The sequence below is a fragment of the Quercus lobata genome, chromosome 8 (assembly GCF_001633185.2).
Source record: "Quercus lobata isolate SW786 chromosome 8, ValleyOak3.0 Primary Assembly, whole genome shotgun sequence".
Taxonomy (NCBI): domain Eukaryota; kingdom Viridiplantae; phylum Streptophyta; class Magnoliopsida; order Fagales; family Fagaceae; genus Quercus; species Quercus lobata.
The window spans coordinates 13109084-13129609 of NC_044911.1; the positions used below are offsets into that span (position 1 = coordinate 13109084).

The 20526-nt window shown below is 34.8% G+C and overlaps 4 protein-coding genes and 1 long non-coding RNA gene across 5 annotated transcripts; 4 read left to right on the forward strand and 1 right to left on the reverse strand.

The window, feature by feature from the left end:
* The first annotated feature begins 371 nt into the window (after window positions 1-371).
* Window positions 372-3307, forward strand: LOC115956412 (receptor-like protein 7). The gene is made up of 2 exons (XM_031074801.1): window positions 372-1251; window positions 1341-3307. The coding sequence occupies exons 1-2, from the start codon at window positions 372-374 to the stop codon at window positions 3305-3307; spliced, it is 2847 nt and encodes a 948-aa protein (XP_030930661.1).
* A 3877-nt stretch (window positions 3308-7184) lies between these two features.
* LOC115955847 lies at window positions 7185-8191 on the forward strand. Its single transcript, XR_004084205.1, has 3 exons — window positions 7185-7247; window positions 7372-7446; window positions 7848-8191. It is a non-coding gene; the product is annotated as an uncharacterized LOC115955847 (long non-coding RNA).
* A 1047-nt stretch (window positions 8192-9238) lies between these two features.
* Window positions 9239-10264, forward strand: LOC115956413 (receptor-like protein EIX2). The gene has a single exon (XM_031074802.1). The coding sequence runs from the start codon at window positions 9239-9241 to the stop codon at window positions 10262-10264; it is 1026 nt and encodes a 341-aa protein (XP_030930662.1).
* A 5932-nt stretch (window positions 10265-16196) lies between these two features.
* On the forward strand, window positions 16197-17294 carry LOC115955656 (2S albumin). The gene has a single exon (XM_031073878.1). The coding sequence runs from the start codon at window positions 16417-16419 to the stop codon at window positions 16879-16881; it is 465 nt and encodes a 154-aa protein (XP_030929738.1). The 5' UTR covers window positions 16197-16416; the 3' UTR covers window positions 16882-17294.
* Window positions 17295-17691: 397 nt separating this feature from the next.
* On the reverse strand, window positions 17692-20049 carry LOC115955654 (polyubiquitin). Its single transcript, XM_031073875.1, has 2 exons — window positions 19921-20049; window positions 17692-19307 (listed from the first exon to the last, which is right to left on the reverse strand). Exon 2 carries the CDS (start codon window positions 19305-19307, stop codon window positions 17934-17936), a length of 1374 nt encoding a protein of 457 aa, XP_030929735.1. The 5' UTR covers window positions 19921-20049; the 3' UTR covers window positions 17692-17933.
* Window positions 20050-20526: the final 477 nt, after the last annotated feature.

Here is a 20526-nt window from a genome sequence, read left to right on the forward strand (position 1 = left end):
CAAAAAAAAAAAAACTGAAAGAAAAGTAGAAGACTTGGGTTGACTTGGTAGCACTATATAAATGTTCATAATATTCATTCTATCCCACACGCCGCACTCACCTATATTCACTCTTTTTGCTTCCTTGAAGGCTGAAGGGTATCATCTCATCTCATCTCATCAAAATGGGTTTAACTTTGAAGTATCAACTCTTCTTCTTCTTCTGTCTACTCTCCTTGCTCTTTCCATCCTCTTTTTCTTCTTCCTTCTCTTCAAACTCACCATGCTCTGCTCTACTCCATTTTAGTAACTCTCTGTCTCTTGACGGATCCGCTTCTCCTCCTTTTGATACACCTCCTTTATTTTCTAATTATTATAGATCAAATATTGAAATGTGTGATAATTCGTATCCAAAGACAGCCTCTTGGAAGGAGGATAAGGACTGCTGTAGTTGGGATGGTGTCGAGTGTGACAATGCGACACGCCATGTTATTGGTCTTGACCTTAGTTGCAGTTGGCTTTCTGGCTCCATTCATTCCAACACTTCCCTCTTCCTTCTTCGCCATCTCAGGTCCTTGAATCTTGCTGGTAATGACTTCAATTACTCCCTAATTCCTTCTGAGTTTGGCAACTTTAAGACTTTGACTCATCTTAACCTCTCTCATTCCGGTTTTTTGGGCAAAATCCCATATGAAATCTCCCAGTTGTCTTCGCTTGTTTCACTCGATCTTTCTTACAATGGGCTATTAATTGAAACACCAGTCTGGAAAAGAGTCGTTGATAACCTAACTCTGTTAAGGGAACTTCTTCTGGATGACACAAATATGTCCTCAATTAGGCCTAATTCTTTGATGAATCTATCCTCCTCTTTGACAACTCTTAGTCTCCATAACTGCTACTTGCAGGGAAAGCTCGAAAATAACATCCTCTGCCTTCCGAGTATACAAACCCTTGATCTAGGGTCTAATTTCAATCTTGAGGGTTCTCTTCCAAACTCTAATTGCAACAGCAGTAGTTCCCTGAAGTTCTTAGATCACTCTTACACAAGTTTTTCAGGAGAATTACCTGCTTTTATCGGCAGTCTAAAATCCTTGAAGTATTTGAATCTCTATTATTGCAATTTTACTGGTTCAATTCCAACATCTTTGGAAAGTCTCACTCAAATTACTCATCTGATTCTATCAAGCAACAATCTTATTGGGTCAATTCCAGCATCACTTGGGAACTTCACTCAAATTATTTATTTGGATTTGTCATCTAATAGTTTCAAAGGTGAGATTTTATTACCACTTTTAAATTTTAGGTGTTTCTGGCATACGCATGAACTAACAATTTCTAATTATTGGTGAATATTTTGACAGGTTTGCTGCCATTGTCACTATTGAACTTGCCCAATCTCTCAACTTTATTCCTTGACAACAATCAACTTGTTGGTCCCCTTCCTAGTCATGTAAGTGGTTTGAATCTAATTAACCTCTATTTAAGTTCAAATTCCCTAAATGGAACACTGCCATCTTGGTTGTTCAGTTTGCCATCTTTGGAGGTGTTAAGCCTTAATGATAATGAATTTATTGGTGAGATTGGTGAATTCAAGTCCAATTCGTTAAGTTATCTTGATTTGGGTTATAATAAGCTACATGGCTCTATACCTAGGTCAATATCTAGACTTGTAAACCTTACTATTCTATATCTCTCATCAAATAAATTGAGTACTATGTTGGAGTTTGAAATGTTTTCAAAGCTCAAAAATCTCCAATATCTTGATTTATCACATAACTTACTCAGCATCAACAATGTAACTTTTACCTTGCCCAATCTTCTGGAGTTGAACTTGTCTTCTTCCAACATTAGTGAATTCCCAATTTTCTTAAGAACAGCAACAAATTTAGAATCCTTAGACCTTTCCAATAACAGAATTTATGGTCAAGTTCCTAGATGGTTGGGGGATGTGGGGAGGGATACATTAGGTTCCCTTGATCTTTCTCACAACTTTTTGACAAGTATAGATAAGATTCCTTGGAAGAACTTACAATTTGTTGATCTTCGGGCCAACTTGCTTCAAGGACCATTTCTCACAATAAATTTTCATAACCTTCGATATTTCTTTGTCTCCAATAACAGTTTAACTGGAGAAATCCCCCTTTTAATTTGTAATGCAAGTTCCCTTGAAGTTCTAGATTTGTCTCATAACAATTTAAGTGGCATGATTCCGAAGTGTTTGGCACATTCTAGTTTCCTCTCAGTGTTGGATTTGCGAATGAATAACCTTCGTGGTACCATCCCAACAACATTTGCCAAGGGAAATTCTTTTAGGAATATTAACCTTAATGGCAATCAATTAGAAGGGAAATTGCCACGATCTTTGGCAAATTGTAGGAACTTGGAAGTTCTAGATCTTGGAAACAATAAGATAAATGGAGTCTTCCCTTATTGGTTGGAAAGTCTTCCCAAATTGCGGGTTCTTGTCATAAGATCAAATAGATTTAAAGGTCGTATATTTTGCAATCCTAAAACCAAATTTCCTTTCCCAAAGTTGCGAATCATAGACATCTCCAACAATCAGTTTAATGGTTCTTTGCCAATAAAATATTTCAAATATTTGAAAGCCATGACAAATGTGGATGAAAGTAAAGTTGGACTGAAATATACGAGAGACATGTATTATCAGGAATCTTTGAATGTGGTGATAAAAGGGTCGTATATGGAGTTGGTGAGAATCCAAACTGTCTTGTACACAACTATTGATTTTTCAAACAATGGATTCATAGGGAAGATGCCGAAGACACTTGGAAGGCTTAAATCACTCAAGGGGCTCAACTTTTCTCACAATAACCTTACAGGTTATATTCCTTCATCGTTTGGAAATTTGACCAATCTTGAATGGTTAGATCTCTCTTTCAACAAGCTCAGCGGGAAGATTCCCATGCAATTGGTAGAGCTAATGTGGCTTGAAGTTTTAGATCTATCACATAACCAACTTACAGGACGTATACCTTTAGGAAAGCAGTTCAATACATTTGATAATGATTCATACATGGAAAATTCGGGATTATGTGGATTTCCATTGTCAAGAACATGCAACAATGAGACAAAGCAACCAACACCATCGACCTTACAAAAAGAAGACAATTTAGAGCCTGAAAATGGGTTTGGTTGGCAAACTGTATTGATAGGTTATGGATGTGGAGTGATATTTGGAACATTGATGGGATATCTTATGTTTAAGTTTGGAAAACCAAAGTGGATTGTGAGGATGGTCATATTAGAGCAACATATCATGCTCAGAAGGCTGAAGAATAATGCCTACAGACGTGGTGGAAGAAATTAACTGGTCAAAAAAATTTGTAGGTAGTTTTGCTAGATTTTTTTCAAGAAGATTTCAAAGTCATGTTGTACAATGTTGTAATTCGTGGAAATGACTTCGATTTCATAAAATGGTTGGGAGTCCATGTAGAATGCATATGTTGCGGCTTTTTTCATTTCCAAATCATGGAATTTTTTTAACTCTGGAGGAAATTAGGGACATACTAGAATCCAACTCCAATGGCAAAAAAGAAACATACTCCGAATCTGATTCAGACAGCAAAGCCCAGTGGAAAAAAACGAAGCTCTCCTCCAACTCTTTCCATGCATCAGAATTTGGATGAAGCTTCTCATTCACTCTCTTCTTCATTTTTCAAACAATGGAAACAACACATAATGGTGATTAGGAGAATATCACCCTTCTTTCATGGTCCCCAATGACACAAGACACCATTCTTTGCCAAGGTATCCTCCTTCTTTACTTACATCTTTGTGTGCCTTTTTCACTTTCTTATCTCTCTCTCTCTCTTGCTCTCTCTTTAAATGAAAAGGCTCATTCATAGGGAAATCAAGCTGCTGAGCTTTGTAATTATTATTTATAAAATAAGTATTTGATTTATTTATTTATATATATATATTTTTTTTAATGCAGCTAGTTGGTGTTGTCACTACTAAAATAATTGGTAGGCCCAAGATTCCTTTCCACTTGCATTCTAGTTTTCAGTTATTATAATAATTCTTACTTATCAAAAAAAAGTTATTATAATAATTTTTGTATTTTATTGATCTGATTTGTTTACTTTGGTTGCAGAGTTCATGCTTTTTTTAGCACCAAATGCCCAGTAACATGCAAGGTTGATGCCTCTTATGTTTCAAAACATATCAATAACCTTTGTGCTCTTGAATAGTTCAAGACCTCTGTGTAGACAGTAAGGCCTCATTCTCTCTTTCTTATTTTTATTGTTGGGTTTGGTACCATATCCTTATATATATTTAAGTTTTGCTTTTGTTTTTCATGCCCCTTTTTTTATTCTTTGGTGAATGCGATTCTTAATATTTCAATGTTGTGGAATTTATGCTGGTTTTTAATTATACACTTGCTATCTATGATGAATGTGAGTATTGTCACTTTTCAACTAAAAAACAAAAAAAATGTGAATTCAATTTGATTGAAGATTCAAGATGATTTTGAGATTATATATAGAAATTTGGTGAGCTGTAAGTCAACTTGTAGGTGTAGACTTGATATGATTTATTCTCTTATTTACGATCTTCAAGTTTTGATATATGAATGTGGAGTGAAGGTATAAATAAAGTATCTCACTGTATTCTTCTTCTCTTTTTTTGGCTGTATAGTTTCACTATATACAGTTATAGTGGAAACTTTCCTGGTTTCATTTTGTCTTTTTTTATTTTACATTCCTTTTCCCTTTTAGCAATAGTTGTTTTGCAAAAGGTTAGTTTTCTTCTATGTTTGATTTCAAGGTGCATCCCATTTTCCCTTGTGATTAATGTATTAAAAGATCTATGCCTTGAAACAAGTTGTGAGTAGAATGTAGTGAGATTAATCACATTAAGAAGAAGCTGCTAAACTTTATTTAATCTACTAAACTTTGCAATTCTTTAGGAAATCAGCTTGGGAGTAAATCAAGACCAAATGTTCTGAAATGAAGTTGTGGAAATTAATCCAACATTCATATTGTATTCCTAGCATTCCATTAGTTGCTGACTTGCTTTGAGAAATAGACTTTCCACTTGAGACAATTTGTTAAAATGGGGTTATCAAGGTGACATGTTGTGTCTTCTGCAAGACCTGTCTTGATAGCACTTGTTCTTTGCCTTGAGTATCATTTTCCAAAGAGGTTATGGGAGCAAGTCATGATGTCTAATTAAGTCCAAGGTAAATGTTTTGAAAGTAGTTATGTGGGGTAAAGAAAAGTGGAAGGAAAATGTTTTAAAAGCAATATAAGCAAACTTGCTAGGTCTGTAGTGGGTTACTATTTTTGCTTAAAAGAAATGCTTGTGTATTCATTGGCAATGTCAAGTCTGAGGAGGCATAAAGGCCTCGTTTGATTTTTTCAAGAGAAAAAAATTCTTTCTTAGTTTTATGCTTGCTCTGCAAGTTTGATTCTTTTTAAGTTTAGGTGCAGCTTCGTGTTTTGTGTCTTCTGCTAGTGTTTGCTTATTGTATGGTTTGTTTCATTGATAAATTCATTCATTCATCCCTTTCTCTTTTTTCTTAGAGAAATTTTCCACTTGAGATAGGTTGTTAAAATGATCAAGGTGACATGTCATTATCAGTTGATTATTAAATTTGGGAGTAGGAATCATCAATTGTTGTTTGAGTTTCCTTTATCAAAGAGTCTACGAGAGAAAGTTAAAGTCTAATAAAATCTCAATTATATAGCTTGCATAAGTGGTTCTGTAGGGTATGGATAGGTTGAAGGGTAAAAGTTTTAAAAGAACCATATGCAGACTTGGTTAATCTGCAGTAGTTTGTTAAATTTGGCTTCAAAGAAATGCTGTTGTATTTAGCGGCAATGTCAAGTCTGAGGATGCTATCCTGCTTTTGATCGGAAGAAACAATGCTCAGGTTGAGTTTGTGAAGAGAGTGAAAAAATTTTAGTGAATAGTTTTATGTTGTAATTATTTTTAAGTATGGTTCAAAAAAAAAAATGTTTGCTGATTGCTCTATTTAGGTGTTTCAGCTTTTAGCTGCTAGTGTTTTGTTGTTAGTATAGTTTGTTTACTTTAAAAAAAAAAAACATTCATTTGAAGAAAAAAGTTTACGATTATCTACTATTCCCATTGGGCCTTGACCATTTTCTTATTTTCTACCTTGCTAAAAAAACTACGAAAATAGCTTGCACTCAAAATTGAATTCCCTTGCAGTCAAACTTTAATGTTCTCACTAAAGTAACACTTTTTTGGCCAAACTTCTCTTTTGATCCTCTAATAATCTGGTTGTTTTAATTTCTTCCCGACACATTTGATTGTATCAATTTTGTTCCTCATCTTTCAAATGAAGACAACTTTTGAGGATACATTTGATTTGATTTTGAAAGTTGAGGGATGAAATTGACATAATTAATAGTTCAAGGACCTCTATTTTAAAAGTTGAAGGACAAAAGTGACACAATTAAATGTATAGGGGCAAAATTTGGCCAACACTTTTTATTGATCACATTGCTCCCATGGTTACTGTTTTAGCATTTTCCGTCTTTTCTTTTGTCATTTTTTTTAATCAAACTTCTATATTTGGATAGAAAGTGCAAGATACTGCAACTTTTGAGATAGGTCTTGGAACAATCAAGGTTCATATCCTTTACGTGTTAAAAGACAGAGGTGATTGAGATTTCTACATGCTGTGCAAGTGTGTGTATCTTTTTTTTTTTTTGGGGGGGGGGGGGGGGGGGTCATTCTTATGGCTATTTTTTTTATTTCGCCTTTTTTATTATCATCATTATTGTTTTTTTTATAGGTATTATTATTGTTATTTATACACACATATATTCTATTGTTATAATATTAAATTTAATGTTGAAGCAAATTTATGTGTTTTAGGTTCAACTCTTAGAGACCAAAATGCTTAAGATCAATCGAGGCAGGCCGAATCATATAATGCTAAACGTGCTAAAATCTGGGAAGGTCCTGTTAATCTAAAGGTTTGGTTTTGTTGTTTCATTTTTCTTTTTAGGTTGTTTGAAGTGTTCATGAGAGTTTAAAACTCTGAGGCAATTCCATAGAAATGTTGTTTTGTGGATCTTTTGCATTAGTGATGTTCTAGTGAATATCCATGAATGGGATGATCAACACTAAAATAACATACTCTGCTTGCCAAATTTTCCTTTCCATTCAATAGTAACAAAATACATTTCATTTTTTTCTTTTTTCTTTTTTACAGTGCCTAGTTTCAAGTTTCAACTTCAACACTTGCAGGGACATGTTAAATTATAAGGCAGCAAGTAAGCTCCTCTGCTATGGCATGTACTAAAATTTTATTGTTAGCTTTCATTTATGATTAGGAATTTACTTCTTTATGTAAAACTAACTGTTTCAAATCTTTATTTGGCTATCTGTTTGACTAAGAATGCGGAGCTGCCATTACAACAGACTATACTTATGTCAAAGTCATCAAGATGTTACTCTGCTACTGCTAATAGGGTAGGTAACTCATTTTGGTTATGTTCAGAAAAGCGTCTTTGAAAGTGCTTCTAGATTTTGAAGTGCTAAAAATAAGTGCAAGTTTTGAATTCAGACTTTAAGACAACAATTTGATTGATTAATCCAAAGATGATATTTGGTCTTCTTGTGTCAACCAATCATATTAATAGATTTTTTAATATCCATTGTTTTGGATAAGAGAAGAAATTATGGTAACCTGCAGGCTTAACCTTATGAAAAAAGATATTTAGAACATAAGATCCGTGCTACGTCTTGTACATTTTCTTTACCTTACTTTTCTTGGCCAAAAAATAGATAGTTGTTTGTTGAGACTTCGGTTTTGTAGAGTTTATGATATTCCATTGTTTTGGATCTAATAGGTTCGTGCTATGTCTTACTAGGAAAAGAACCGGGCATAATAAGTATTGTCATAAGACTACTTAAGCAGCTTGTTGCTTCAAATTTGGGAGTGGTTGCCAAAGGAAGATGATTTGCAGTTGAAATAATTGGGATTACTATGAGTTTGATCATAAGTCTACTCAAGTTGCAAAATCAATTAGTTTTGAATGTTGCATGTTCTAAACAGTTGAAAGTATTATTCTAGTTTATGTTCTGTATGTATTGGAAAGCACATGATACATCCAATTATTGATTATAAATGGACTATAAGCAAGTATATGTTTAATACAATGGACTATATAGTTTGTGTTCATATTTATTTGAATTTGTATTAGTTCCTGCTTAAGCTTTTTTTGGTAAGATAATTTTTATTGTAAAAAGACAACTCCATGTATAATGGACACAGTAGAATAAAAAAGAAAAAATTTATGTACAGAATTTGTTGTTTGCTCATTTCCTACTTCATTGAATTTGTTTATGCTCTTGTCCCCCCCCCCCCCCCCCCCCTCCTTCCTTCTGATTTTTTATTCATTAGAACGAGAATGAGAACAGAAGTATTTATCATCTTATTATAACATCAGATATTGTTTTATTCATTAGAATGAGAATAGAAGGTTCCTGTATTTTTAGCAATTTCATGCTTTAGCTTACGAGACAGCCCATTTTTCCCTGTACCTTTGAGTTTGTCAGCAAACTGGAATTCATAGGATCCATTAATTCCCACCCCCAAGCCTTTGATATGGCCTTCCAACATATCTAGTGTGTGATCTACATGACTTCAAATTGGTATGTCCTCATTTTGAAACGGATGTGTGGACAACTATCAAAAACTTTAGCTCTAAACTAAAATAAGTTAGCGTTTGATAGTTAACGTGTATGTTCGTATTGAATATTTTTCTCTCTTTCTTTCATTCTTAGACATGAATATGAACTCTATTCCAGTTCACTTGATTCAGGGTATAGTAACTATACAATCTATTAAAATTCCCAATAGAGGAAAAAAAAAAAAAAACTATTGTGACACAAAGAAAATGCAATGGGACAGGTGAAATGGTCCGGCTGAAAGGTAATATTGAGCTTTCACTGCTCAAATTAGAATTTCTGAATTATTTGGACCTGAGCGGGAATAATTTTGATGGTATTCGGAACTATTTTGAAGATAGAAATATTTCGGTTACTGTCAATCTCACAGGACCTCAACATAATTATGCTGGAAATATGTAGCCTTCATCATCTTGATCTGGCAGGCAATAATGATCTTTATGTGGATAATCTTAGATGGGTTTCTCATTTTTCTTCCTTAAAATACCTTAAATTAAGTGCAATTAATCTTCACCGAGAAACTCATTGGCTTCAATACATAACTATGATCCCTTCCCTTTCACAATAATACATGTCTGCTTGTCAACTTGATAACATTAGTCCATCTTATGGGTATGCCAATCTTACATCTCTGACAGCCCTTGACCTTTCCTATAACAAATTTAGTTGTGAATTACCTAATTGGTTGTTTAACCTCAGTAACGTGCTCCACTTAGACTTGTCAGTAAGCAAGTTTACTGGGTTACTACCAGAATCATTAGGGAACCTCATATATCTAGAATTTGTTGATCTGTCTAATAACTCATTTTCTGGTCCTATTCCTGCAACTCTAGGAAACTTATCATCTTTAACATTTTTAGATCTTGAAAAAAATCAATTGAATGGAACTCTGCCAGAAAGTATTTGGCAACTTCCAAATTTGATGGCCTCGTCTGTTGCAAGCAATTATTTGTCAGGCGTTGTATCTGAAGTGAATTTCTCTAGGCTTTCAAGATTAAAGCTCTTAGACATGGCTGCAAATGCTTTCATCATTGATGTGAATTCCCACTGGATTCCTCCTTTCCAGCTTCAAATGATCAGCATCGGTTCTTGCAAGTTGGGCCCCAAACTTCCTGCATGGTTACAAACACAGAAATCTCTCAAGTATATAGACATTTCGAAGGCAGGACTTGTAGATGCAGCTCCGGATTGGTTTTGGAACTTTGCAGCTTGTGTGAAGTGTATTAAACTCTCTAACAATGCTATCAGTGGGGACCTATCCAATGTTTTGCTCAACTCTAGTTTCATTGATTTGAGTTCTAATCACTTCAGGGGTCAGCTGCCACTTATATCACCACATATTACCATGTATAATGTTGCCAACAACTCTTTTTCAGGGCCTATTTCTCCTTCCATTTGCAGTGTGGTGAATATAGAAAATAAATTGGAAGTCATGGACTTGTCACGTAACAATTTGTCTGGAGACCTTCCTGATTGCTGGAGGCATTGGCAATCTTTGCTTCACCTAAACTTGGGGAGCAATATCCTGTCTGGGAAAATTCCAAACTCACTGGGTTCGTTATTGAGGCTTCAATCATTGCACTTGGCCAACAATTAGCTTATTTGGAGACATACCTCATTCATTGAAAAATTGCAAAGACTTGAAGCTAATTGATTTGGGAGTAAACCAGCTTGCTGGAAATATACCAAACTGGATGGGAGAATGGACAAGGGTTCTTCAATTAAGATCCAATAAAATTCAGTGGCAATATTCCACCACAAATATGCCAAATTTCTTCTCTTATTGTATTGGACTTTTCCAACAATAGCCTATAAAGGTCCATACCAAAGTGCTTGAATAATATCAGTGCCATGGTTGCATCAGATAATTGGCACAATGATGAGTATGGTAGTTTAGACTATGACTATGGATTATACTTGGAGAATCTCATGCTGATGACAAAAGGTAGGGAATCAGAATACACGAAGAATCTTGAATATTTAAGGGCAATTGATCTTTCAAGTAATAACTTGTCTAGATCAATCCCAACAGAAATATTCCTCCTTGCCAAATTGCAATCTCTAAACTTGTCTCAGAATCATTTGATAGGAAAGATATCAAAGGATATTGGGTCCATGAAATCCTTAGAATCACTTGATCTCTCAAGAAACCATCTATTTGGTGAAATTCCTTCGAGTATGTCTAATTTGTCTTTTCTTAGTTACTTGAATCTGTCATACAACCATTTCTCTGGAGCAATTCCATTGAGCACCCAACTTCAAAGTTTTGATGCTCTCAGTTACATTGGCAATCCTCAACTTTGTGGTGATCCTTTTCCAAAAACCTGCGTATCTCTGAATGGAACACCAGTTGGCAAAAATGATGATGACTATGGAAATTCTAGCTTCTATATGGGTATGGGAGTTGGATTTGCAATTGGTTTTTGGGTAGTTTGTGGAGTTCTTTTCTTCAATCGGACCTGGAGGCATGTTTATTTCAGGTTTCTTGATGATATGAAGGATTGGGTTTATGTGACTACGGTGCTAAAGGGGAATAGGTTCCTGCAAAACCTAAGAAGCTGCAATTTTTGCAAGTGAAAGGTATCATTTTCTATAAAGTCTTCCTTCAGGCGTTATTTCCTTTAAGGATAAATATTGTTGCGCACACACACCTTAATGCACACACTTTTACACAACTCATCACGATTTTGAAGTATGAGGTAATGATTTCAATTGTTTTTTTAATTGTGTAAAAATGTGTACATTAAGATATGTATAATAAATACTTCTATTTCCTTAATTAATATAGACTTGTTCTCGTTGATGACCACCCTCAATATATGTTTTACTTCGTAGCTAAATGTAATTAAATAGGTGTAGCCAAGTGATTTTTTTCCAATACAATGAATGCATAACATGATTTCTCACCCACGTATTGTTTTCAATTCCATAGGGATATTACTATGGATAGAAAATTATAGGCAGCTTAACATGTCAAGAGTCATGTAAGTTGGCACTTCATATTCTTAGTATATACAATCTAGACATCTAGAGTTTAAATCTCCTCTCTCCCATTGTAATTTGAAAAAAAAAAATGGGCTTAACGAATTCTTAAAAGTTTCAATTCCATAGTGAACATAACACCAATGGTACCACGTGGAGATAAATTATGATACCTTGGTATCCATAATTAAGTTTCATAAAAAAATATTACTATGGAATCATGTGTAATGCTCACCATGATTCCCAAAAAAAAATATATATATATATATATATATATATATATAAAAAGTTGTAATGCTCACCACATAAAAGCAATATGGATACCAAGACAAACCACATGGAGATAAATGATAATTTCTCGAATAAAAATAATGGACAAAATTTAATCAAAATGTTTAAATTAATTAAAATGGTAAATTCTTTTTAATCATTATAAATCAATTTAAACCAAAACATCTGGTGGCAAACAGCAAAGATACCTATAACACTCCACGCATAAAATAATTGACACACACAAATATTAGGTATTAGATTTCAATGTCTTCTATTCCACTGAATTCTTCACACAAACATTGTTTTTTTAAGATTTTGGGGCCCTTGAATGGCACTTTCCTTTAAAAAAAAAAAAATAAAAGCTATAAGTTTATTTATTGTTAGTGTGCACTGTGCAAGGGAAGAAATTAGATACTAAAGAAACAACTTTTCTATATTGAAAAGTTCTTTCTAGCGTTGGGGAGACTTTAAGAGTAAAGTCTCCAAAATTCTTTTTAAGACTTTAGAGAGTTATAAAGTCTTTTTTAAGTCTTTACCACTTGCAGAGGCGTTAAGTTTCTTGAATATAATCATATACACACATATTTTAAAATTTTAACGGTTGGATTATATATTCTATAGGTTCTTAACGTGCGTATTAATATTCATGCCAATCCGTTGTTATTTATCATTCAATCCATAAACTCATTTTTTATATATTATTTTAAATTAAAATTTTGAATTTAAACAATTAATTAATGACATGACTATTGATATTTAATCATCTTGAAATTTTACAAGTATGGAGAATGCATGAAAATAATATAATCAAATGGTTGATTTGTTAAAATTCACATTCAATTAATAATAAAAATATACACACACACACATATAGGGTTGAGTTCAAGTTACACCTAGTATAACTCTAATCAATATTACACCATCCAATAATTTGTTATTGAATTCATATTTTAAAAATCCAACCGTTGAATTACATGGTCTATATGTTTTTAACATGTATGCCAATTTTCATGCCAATCAGATGTATTTACTATTCGATCCATAAAGTCATCTTTTATGCATTATTTTAAATTACAATAAACTTGAATTTAAATAATTGATTGATGACATGGTTATTGATCTTTAATCATTTTTATATGAGTATAACACAAAAACTACAAAAATTAATGTTTCATTATTTGAATACTCTTGATTTCAGAATTTTCTTTTTGTGTTTTGATCTATGATCACAGTGGTGTGAAGCTGTGACCTCGCTGGTTAAGGAGTTTAGGAAGAAATCCGACTATCATTGACAAGCTGCCCTCTATGTTGTCAAGCTCAAAAGAAGTGTAGTGGCCCCTCTATGGTTAGTAGCCTTTGAATTTGTGTTTTCAAATATAAGAGATAAACTTTTCCTTATTGTGTACTACTGTTACATATGGGACTTCATGTATCTGGGTACCCTACGAGAGTACTCTACAAACGTTCTATATGTATAAATTAACAGTTTACTCAAATAAATAAGACCTCCCTATTGACTAAAAAAGAATCAAGTCCAATTGTGGGGTTCAAGTGATTACCTTATGTGATATTCTATGTTTGTGTTACAAACCCCACCTTCCCCTCTCCCATTATCAATTTATCAAAAATAAAATTTTCTAAGACCACTTGCCACTGTTACAGTTCATGCAAGTTAAACAGCACTTCCTATTTCTTTTGCTCAATGAAGTATATAGAAAAAAGTTTGGTTTACTTCCAATATTTTTTTAAAAGGAATCTCCTTTTATTTTAATAAAAACTGCCACATTATTCACTAACTAAATAAAATATAAAGATTAAAACTCATTACCACTTGTTATTGTATATTTAAAACAAAAAGACCTGTTCTTTTAAAAAAAATATTAAAGGTAAGCCAAATCCTATAAAAAGAACCCGAGACTGAATGGCTCATTAAAGTTACAACTAAAAGCCCATTGAATCAGCCTATGAGTTACGTTTTTCTCTTCCTATCAAATTGTTTGGATTGAGTAGATTTTGATTTATATGGGCCCTAAACCATTTAATAAAGGAATGCTAAACTCTTAGTCCGAACAACTTATGGACATTTCCTAGAGAGCATTGGCATTTTGGCATAGAAATATAAGAAATTTGTAGTAAATCAACTATTTAAGGTTCCAAATTATGGCATTTGGAATAATTCACACTTTATCAAAAAAATCTAAAATTTCTAGTCATCTAGTAGGAAGGACATTGAAATTTGAAATTTTACAAAAAATTAGTGCCTGCCCACATTCAATTTCTTTTTCTTTTTTTGAGAATCACCCACATTCAATTTCAATACTTGTTAAATATGTTTATTACTTGTCAAGCATTCATTAAGCCCACACACTTTAAGAAATTATATTTAGTGTGTGTTTGGATAGAACTTATTTTGCTGAAACTGAAAACTGAAAACTGAAAACACTGTAGCAAAATAATTTTTAAATGTGTAAATAGTGCTGTGGGACCCATTTTTAATGAAAAAATTGATAAAAAATGAAATTTGTGGGTCCGTGAACAGTGCATATATGCACTGTTCACGGCAGAAAGTCAACATTTGTGGTTACTGTTCATTGAACAGTAACCGCAAAACGCGTGAAAACCAAAAAAAAAAAAAAAAAAAAAAAGAGGAACGCAACGCAGCTCCAAACGCAGAAGCTGAATACAAACAGACCCTTATTGTCTCACATACAAAGTTTAGAAAGCATTCTTTGGATATATAAAGTAACGCAAACACAAATAAAATAAATAAATATAATATATATTGAAGGACCCAAATTGACCCAAAGCCCAATGGATGTGAACAATGGCCCAACAAACCCATAACAATAGATTTGTAAGAGAATGGGTTTAATAGATGAAGACTTAATGAATCTGGTAAAAATCACAGTGAATTGGTTTAGTGTTATAGTAATTGAGAGGTATAATTTGAAGAGAAAAATGCTCCTCCGTCAAATCCGAAGATGGTATGTTCTTATATATATGAAGTTCAGACTTGTACAAATACCCAGAGTTTTTAGTTACATTTAGTTCTTTTTCTCTTTTCTTTCTTTTCTCAGATGTCTCCTCAATGTAAAGGAATCCTTTCAGTTTTATACTCCTTCTCCCATCTTAGTCTTCCACTTGTTGATCAAACAACTAATCTTCTAGATGCTTGTCCCATCAAAACCTTCTTGAAGTCTTTGTGGGTAGCTGTAAGGCTGAAAATTACTGTTCAGGTATCACCTCCACATTAATGCGGCCAATTGGTTAGGTGCAATGCATTTAATGTGGTGGTAGCAGTCTTCTTCTTAAAAATTTCTCAATTCTCTGTTGACACATCTCTTTGAAGCTTATCCTTCCAAGCATGGTTGCCCTTTGCCCGGTATTTGTTGGGTGGTTGGGCTTCAAACTTCCATTCTATTTTCCGAGGAAGTTTGGTTCCTCGAACAACATCACCTATTTGTTGTTATTTGTCCTCGTTCTCGACCCCATAACCTATTTGCCCTTATTAATACTTGGTTGTTCTCAGGCGCTTTGGCATCTTTGAGTGTGGTCCATGGCCCAATACCCTTATCCAATTCTCTTATCCCCATATATATATCACATATATATATATATATATATATATAGAGAGAGAGAGAGAGAGAGAGAGAGAGAGAGAGAGAGAGAGAGAGAGAGAGAGAGAGAGAGAGAGAGAGAATTAGAATATATAAACATGTAGCACTAAAATATGTGCATATATATATGATCAAGATTGAATGTTATTTTTAGTTGATTGGAAATTGGAATAAGTGAGATGTACTAATTTGTGGAAGTCATTTTGTGAAAAAAGATAACTCATTCTTAAAAGTTGACTTTTTTCTTTGAAAGGTCATGAATTGATCTGACAAGTCATAATTTTTAGAAAGCCCCAATTCAAATGAAAAATCATAAATTTCTTCAATGTCTGTAAATTAAAATAGTGAAATTACAATTCGGAAGAAATTATTTTAGAAGAAAATTAAAAATTGATGTTTGTAGGTTGTGAGTTTTTATTGGTTAAAAAAAGAAAAAGAAAAGAAGAATTAGATGTATCTTAGAAGTGAAGTGCCTATAATTCGAGAACAAACTCTTGAGTTGGGTAATTATCTAAAGACACTGTTTCAGACAAATTCAAAATTGCATTATTTTTCTAAAAACTAGTTCCCACTCCCTTTTCAGTTTTCTCAAATAATATTGTTTGTTGACAGAAGCATTTGCAATTTTGCGTAACACATGACTAGCTAGCTACTTGGCAACATGAGCACAGTGATCAGACCGTGCAAACCCACCTAGCATGCCACACAAATCCATTCATGCAATAACCAAACCAAAAGCAAACAACCATTAAACCAGACATAGCTACCCCATCCTTCCACCACGTACCTTACATGCAGAGCCCAAAATCCTCTACAAAAACCTCATCACCAACACCAATTCCAGTCACCAAAAACAACCCAATTAAGCAGTATACTCATGGCTAAGCTCACTTTATTAGCAGCTATTTTAACATTCCTTATAGTCGTTGCCAACACCTGTGCCTACAGCGTTGCCAACATTGAGGTCGATGGATACAGGGATGCAGACATGCGAGCTCCGGTGAGGTCGACATGCTGTGAGCAAGTCCAAAGGCAGGACCTCAACCAGTGTGTGCAATACTTAAAGCGTGCAAGCGAAGGGTACCTAAGCTTGCGAAGAGGATGTGATGAAAAGGAAGAGCAGCAGCAAGCAGCTCTGCTATGCTGCGAGCAGCTGAGGCAATTGGATGACAAATGCCAATGTGAAGGGGTAGTTGAAGTGTTCAAGGAGCAAATGCAACAGGGACAATTGCAAGGCCAAGGGATGAGAGAGATATTGCAGAGGGTTAGGGAGTTGCCTGAGATGTGTGGCTTGGAAACCCAGCACTGTGAAATACCATCTGGGTGTGGTTTTGCTTTCTAAATTAAAGCAGCGCATTTTCAAGTTTACTCCAGTAGAGTTATATGATATATAGGAGTGAAAAATGCTAGCAACTAGAAAGCACTGACAACTTTTTCGAAATTATTTTTATCAAGACAACTTTTTCGAAATTTCAATTGGCCATATCCACATCATGGGATGCTGCATATACACTTAAAAAAGGAGATCAGGAATTGCTAATAAACCTTTGAAAACACCAATGGATTATGTAGGACTTTATAGAACACGCAAAAGGGCTCGAAAACACTTCCATTATCCCATCTTTCATGTGGCTACTAAGAGAGTAACCAACTATAGACCATCGGCACAACGCGTATCAGAATTTCAAGGGGGGGCAGAAGCATTCGAGAGAGCATACTGTTCCCTTTGGATGGTTCATAACTCTTATCATTCAATAACAGATGAGTGCTTGGACTAGCCTTGCAAACTCCACACCATAACCAAACACCATCTTACTACAAGCATAGAATGGAATGCGCGGATCAAAATTCCATGGCAACCTACATTTTATAACAGTCCATTCCCATCCAAATAATCAACCAAATGATCTCTTCCAAACATCTATGCAGACAAACTAGTATTTCTTATTCGTAAATATGAAGCAGCATAACAGAGAAAAGAGAGTTCAGTGCTCTACACAAGCAACGGGCTAATCACACACGACAAACTAAGATGAAATTCTAGGGGCCTCTATATTTCCAAATGCAAGGGCTACCATCAACTAACTGCTCTAAAGTCTAAACCAGCAAAACCAAAATGTAAAGAATAATATACCAGATAGACAGGATAATCATACACGAAAGAAGAAACTTTATTCAAATTACTTAATAAAATGACCAATATAAGGCCATTCAACGAGTTTTAAGATACCACGACCATAACCAAACAACACTAAATTAAAGCAAGTTTAGAACATATTAGGAGCCATTATACAATGGCAAGTAAACTGATAACAGATAGACAAAAACCAAAAAGCACCAACATTGAAATACTCAAGGCAATGGACTCGAACACAAAATCACAACCATCCAAGCTTAGAAACCACCACGGAGGCGAAGGACAAGGTGCAGAGTAGACTCCTTTTGGATATTGTAATCAGCCAGAGTCCTTCCCTCTTCAAGCTGTTTGCCTGCAAAAATAAGCCTCTGCTGGTCTGGGGGAATTCCCTCCTTGTCCTGAATCTTTGCTTTCACATTATCAATTGTATCAGAACTCTCAACCTCCAAAGTAATGGTCTTCCCTGTCAAGGTCTTAACAAAAATCTGCATTCCACCACGAAGGCGCAGCACCAGATGAAGGGTAGACTCCTTCTGGATATTGTAATCTGCAAGAGTCCTTCCATCTTCAAGTTGCTTTCCTGCAAAGATAAGCCTTTGTTGGTCTGGTGGGATACCTTCCTTGTCCTGTATCTTAGCCTTGACATTGTCAATAGTGTCTGAGCTTTCAACCTCCAAGGTTATGGTTTTTCCGGTCAAAGTCTTCACAAATATCTGCATTCCACCACGCAAACGCAGCACCAAGTGCAGGGTTGACTCCTTTTGAATATTGTAATCAGCTAAGGTCCTTCCATCTTCCAACTGCTTGCCAGCAAAAATCAGCCTCTGTTGGTCCGGTGGGATACCCTCCTTGTCTTGGATCTTAGCTTTAACATTATCGATAGTATCTGAACTCTCAACCTCCAAAGTAATTGTTTTGCCAGTCAAGGTCTTAACAAAAATTTGCATTCCACCTCTAAGCCGGAGCACCAGGTGGAGGGTGGATTCCTTTTGGATATTGTAGTCGGCTAGGGTCCGACCATCTTCAAGCTGCTTGCCGGCAAAGATCAACCTCTGCTGGTCTGGTGGGATGCCCTCCTTGTCTTGAATTTTGGCTTTGACATTATCGATGGTGTCAGAGCTCTCAACTTCCAAAGTAATGGTTTTACCGGTCAAGGTCTTCACAAAAATTTGCATTCCACCTCGAAGCCGGAGCACCAGGTGAAGGGTGGATTCCTTTTGTATGTTGTAGTCGGCAAGTGTGCGACCATCTTCGAGTTGTTTACCGGCAAAGATCAACCTCTGCTGGTCTGGTGGGATACCCTCCTTGTCTTGAATTTTGGCTTTGACGTTATCAATGGTGTCAGAGCTCTCAACTTCCAAAGTAATTGTTTTGCCAGTCAAGGTCTTCACAAAAATTTGCATTCCACCTCGGAGCCGGAGCACCAGGTGGAGGGTGGATTCCTTTTGGATGTTGTAGTCTGCAAGGGTGCGACCATCTTCGAGCTGCTTTCCGGCAAAGATCAACCTCTGCTGGTCTGGTGGGATACCCTCCTTGTCTTGGATCTTAGCTTTGACATTGTCAATGGTGTCTGAGCTTTCCACCTCAAGGGTGATGGTCTTGCCAGTGAGTGTCTTAACAAAGATCTGCATCTGTTTCATTCAAAATTACAAACAAATGTTATATTAACTGGGTTCAGACAGGAACAACCCCACATACATTCCATTCAAAATTGAAACAAGAACTTGAGGAATAATCAATTTGATAACTCATCAAGGTTGATGTAAACAGCAACTACGTATAATATTCAGAGGATAGTATTTGTTATGATTAGCCAAGACCAAATCTTTTACAATATCTTCGTCATCTAACACAAACCACAGACAAAACCCAATTCACAACTACATAAAAATTGCACAACTTCTCAATTCCCCACAAAAAAAAAAAAAAAAAAAAACACCGTTCATATAAATCAAAATCAATAAAGGCAAAAATCAATTTCATATTGACCCACAAGGCTAATGTTTGACAATTTTTCTCAAGCTAATAAAAATTCATACTTTTTTCTCTATCTAGAAGTCAAAAGAAATTCTTCTTTTAAAATTTAGGAGAGAGACCAAACAAAAATTCCAACAGATCAAACAGCTATCAATAAATCACATATCACAAATAACAAATCAATTCTAATAGATCCAACCCTAAAAGTTTTAGCTAGTAATTTCAATAGATAAAAGATCGAGAGAGAGAGAGAGGATCTGAAAATACCTTGAGATTGAGAGAGAGAGAGGCTTTCGAAAGATCTGAGCTTGTTCGAAAGGTTTGAACGAGAGGCTACGCTGTGTGGATTTGTGAGAATTTCTATTAAGTTTGTGTTGGGTTGTGTTAAAGGGATGGGGGGTGGGGCTGCTTTTATAGATGGGATTGCCTATTACATTAAGGAATTGTTGAACGGTTCAACCATCAGCACTGTGCCACGTGGTAGTCCTATTTACATGCCAAGATTGACTTCCTTCTCGAATCCTCCGCCCTCTGATTTCTGGTGACCTGAGGTAGTAGATAAAGATTGATGAACTGTTTGTTGCTTTTTGGGGACAGGTTTTCCTCACGCCACGCTCCTTTAACCACGCGCTTCTTCCATATTTGTGATTTTTTTTTTCCTTTTCCTCTATTTTTAGTAAATTTTGAGATTCAAAATTGCTAATTTATATTTTATTCATATTTTTTTTTAATTTGTTAAAAAAATTAGTTGTCAATAATTATTTGCTACATTCATAACAGACTTAAATTTTTTTTTTTTTTATGAAACATATTGTTGACACCATATTTTACGACCCTCATTTAACATCAAATGGTGGGTAAAATGATAATTTC

Bases quoted from the DNA above. Each gene is read 5' to 3' on its own strand.
- LOC115956412 (XM_031074801.1), top strand. From the start codon at position 372: ATGTGTGATAATTCGTATCCAAAGACAGCCTCTTGGAAGGAGGATAAG. The intron at 1,252-1,340 runs GTGAGATTTTAT...ATATTTTGACAG, and splicing joins GTCATCTAATAGTTTCAAAG to GTTTGCTGCCATTGTCACTA.
- LOC115956413 (XM_031074802.1), top strand. From the start codon at position 9,239: ATGTCTGCTTGTCAACTTGATAACATTAGTCCATCTTATGGGTATGCC.
- LOC115955656 (XM_031073878.1), top strand. From the start codon at position 16,417: ATGGCTAAGCTCACTTTATTAGCAGCTATTTTAACATTCCTTATAGTC.
- LOC115955654 (XM_031073875.1), bottom strand. From the start codon at position 19,307: ATGCAGATCTTTGTTAAGACACTCACTGGCAAGACCATCACCCTTGAG.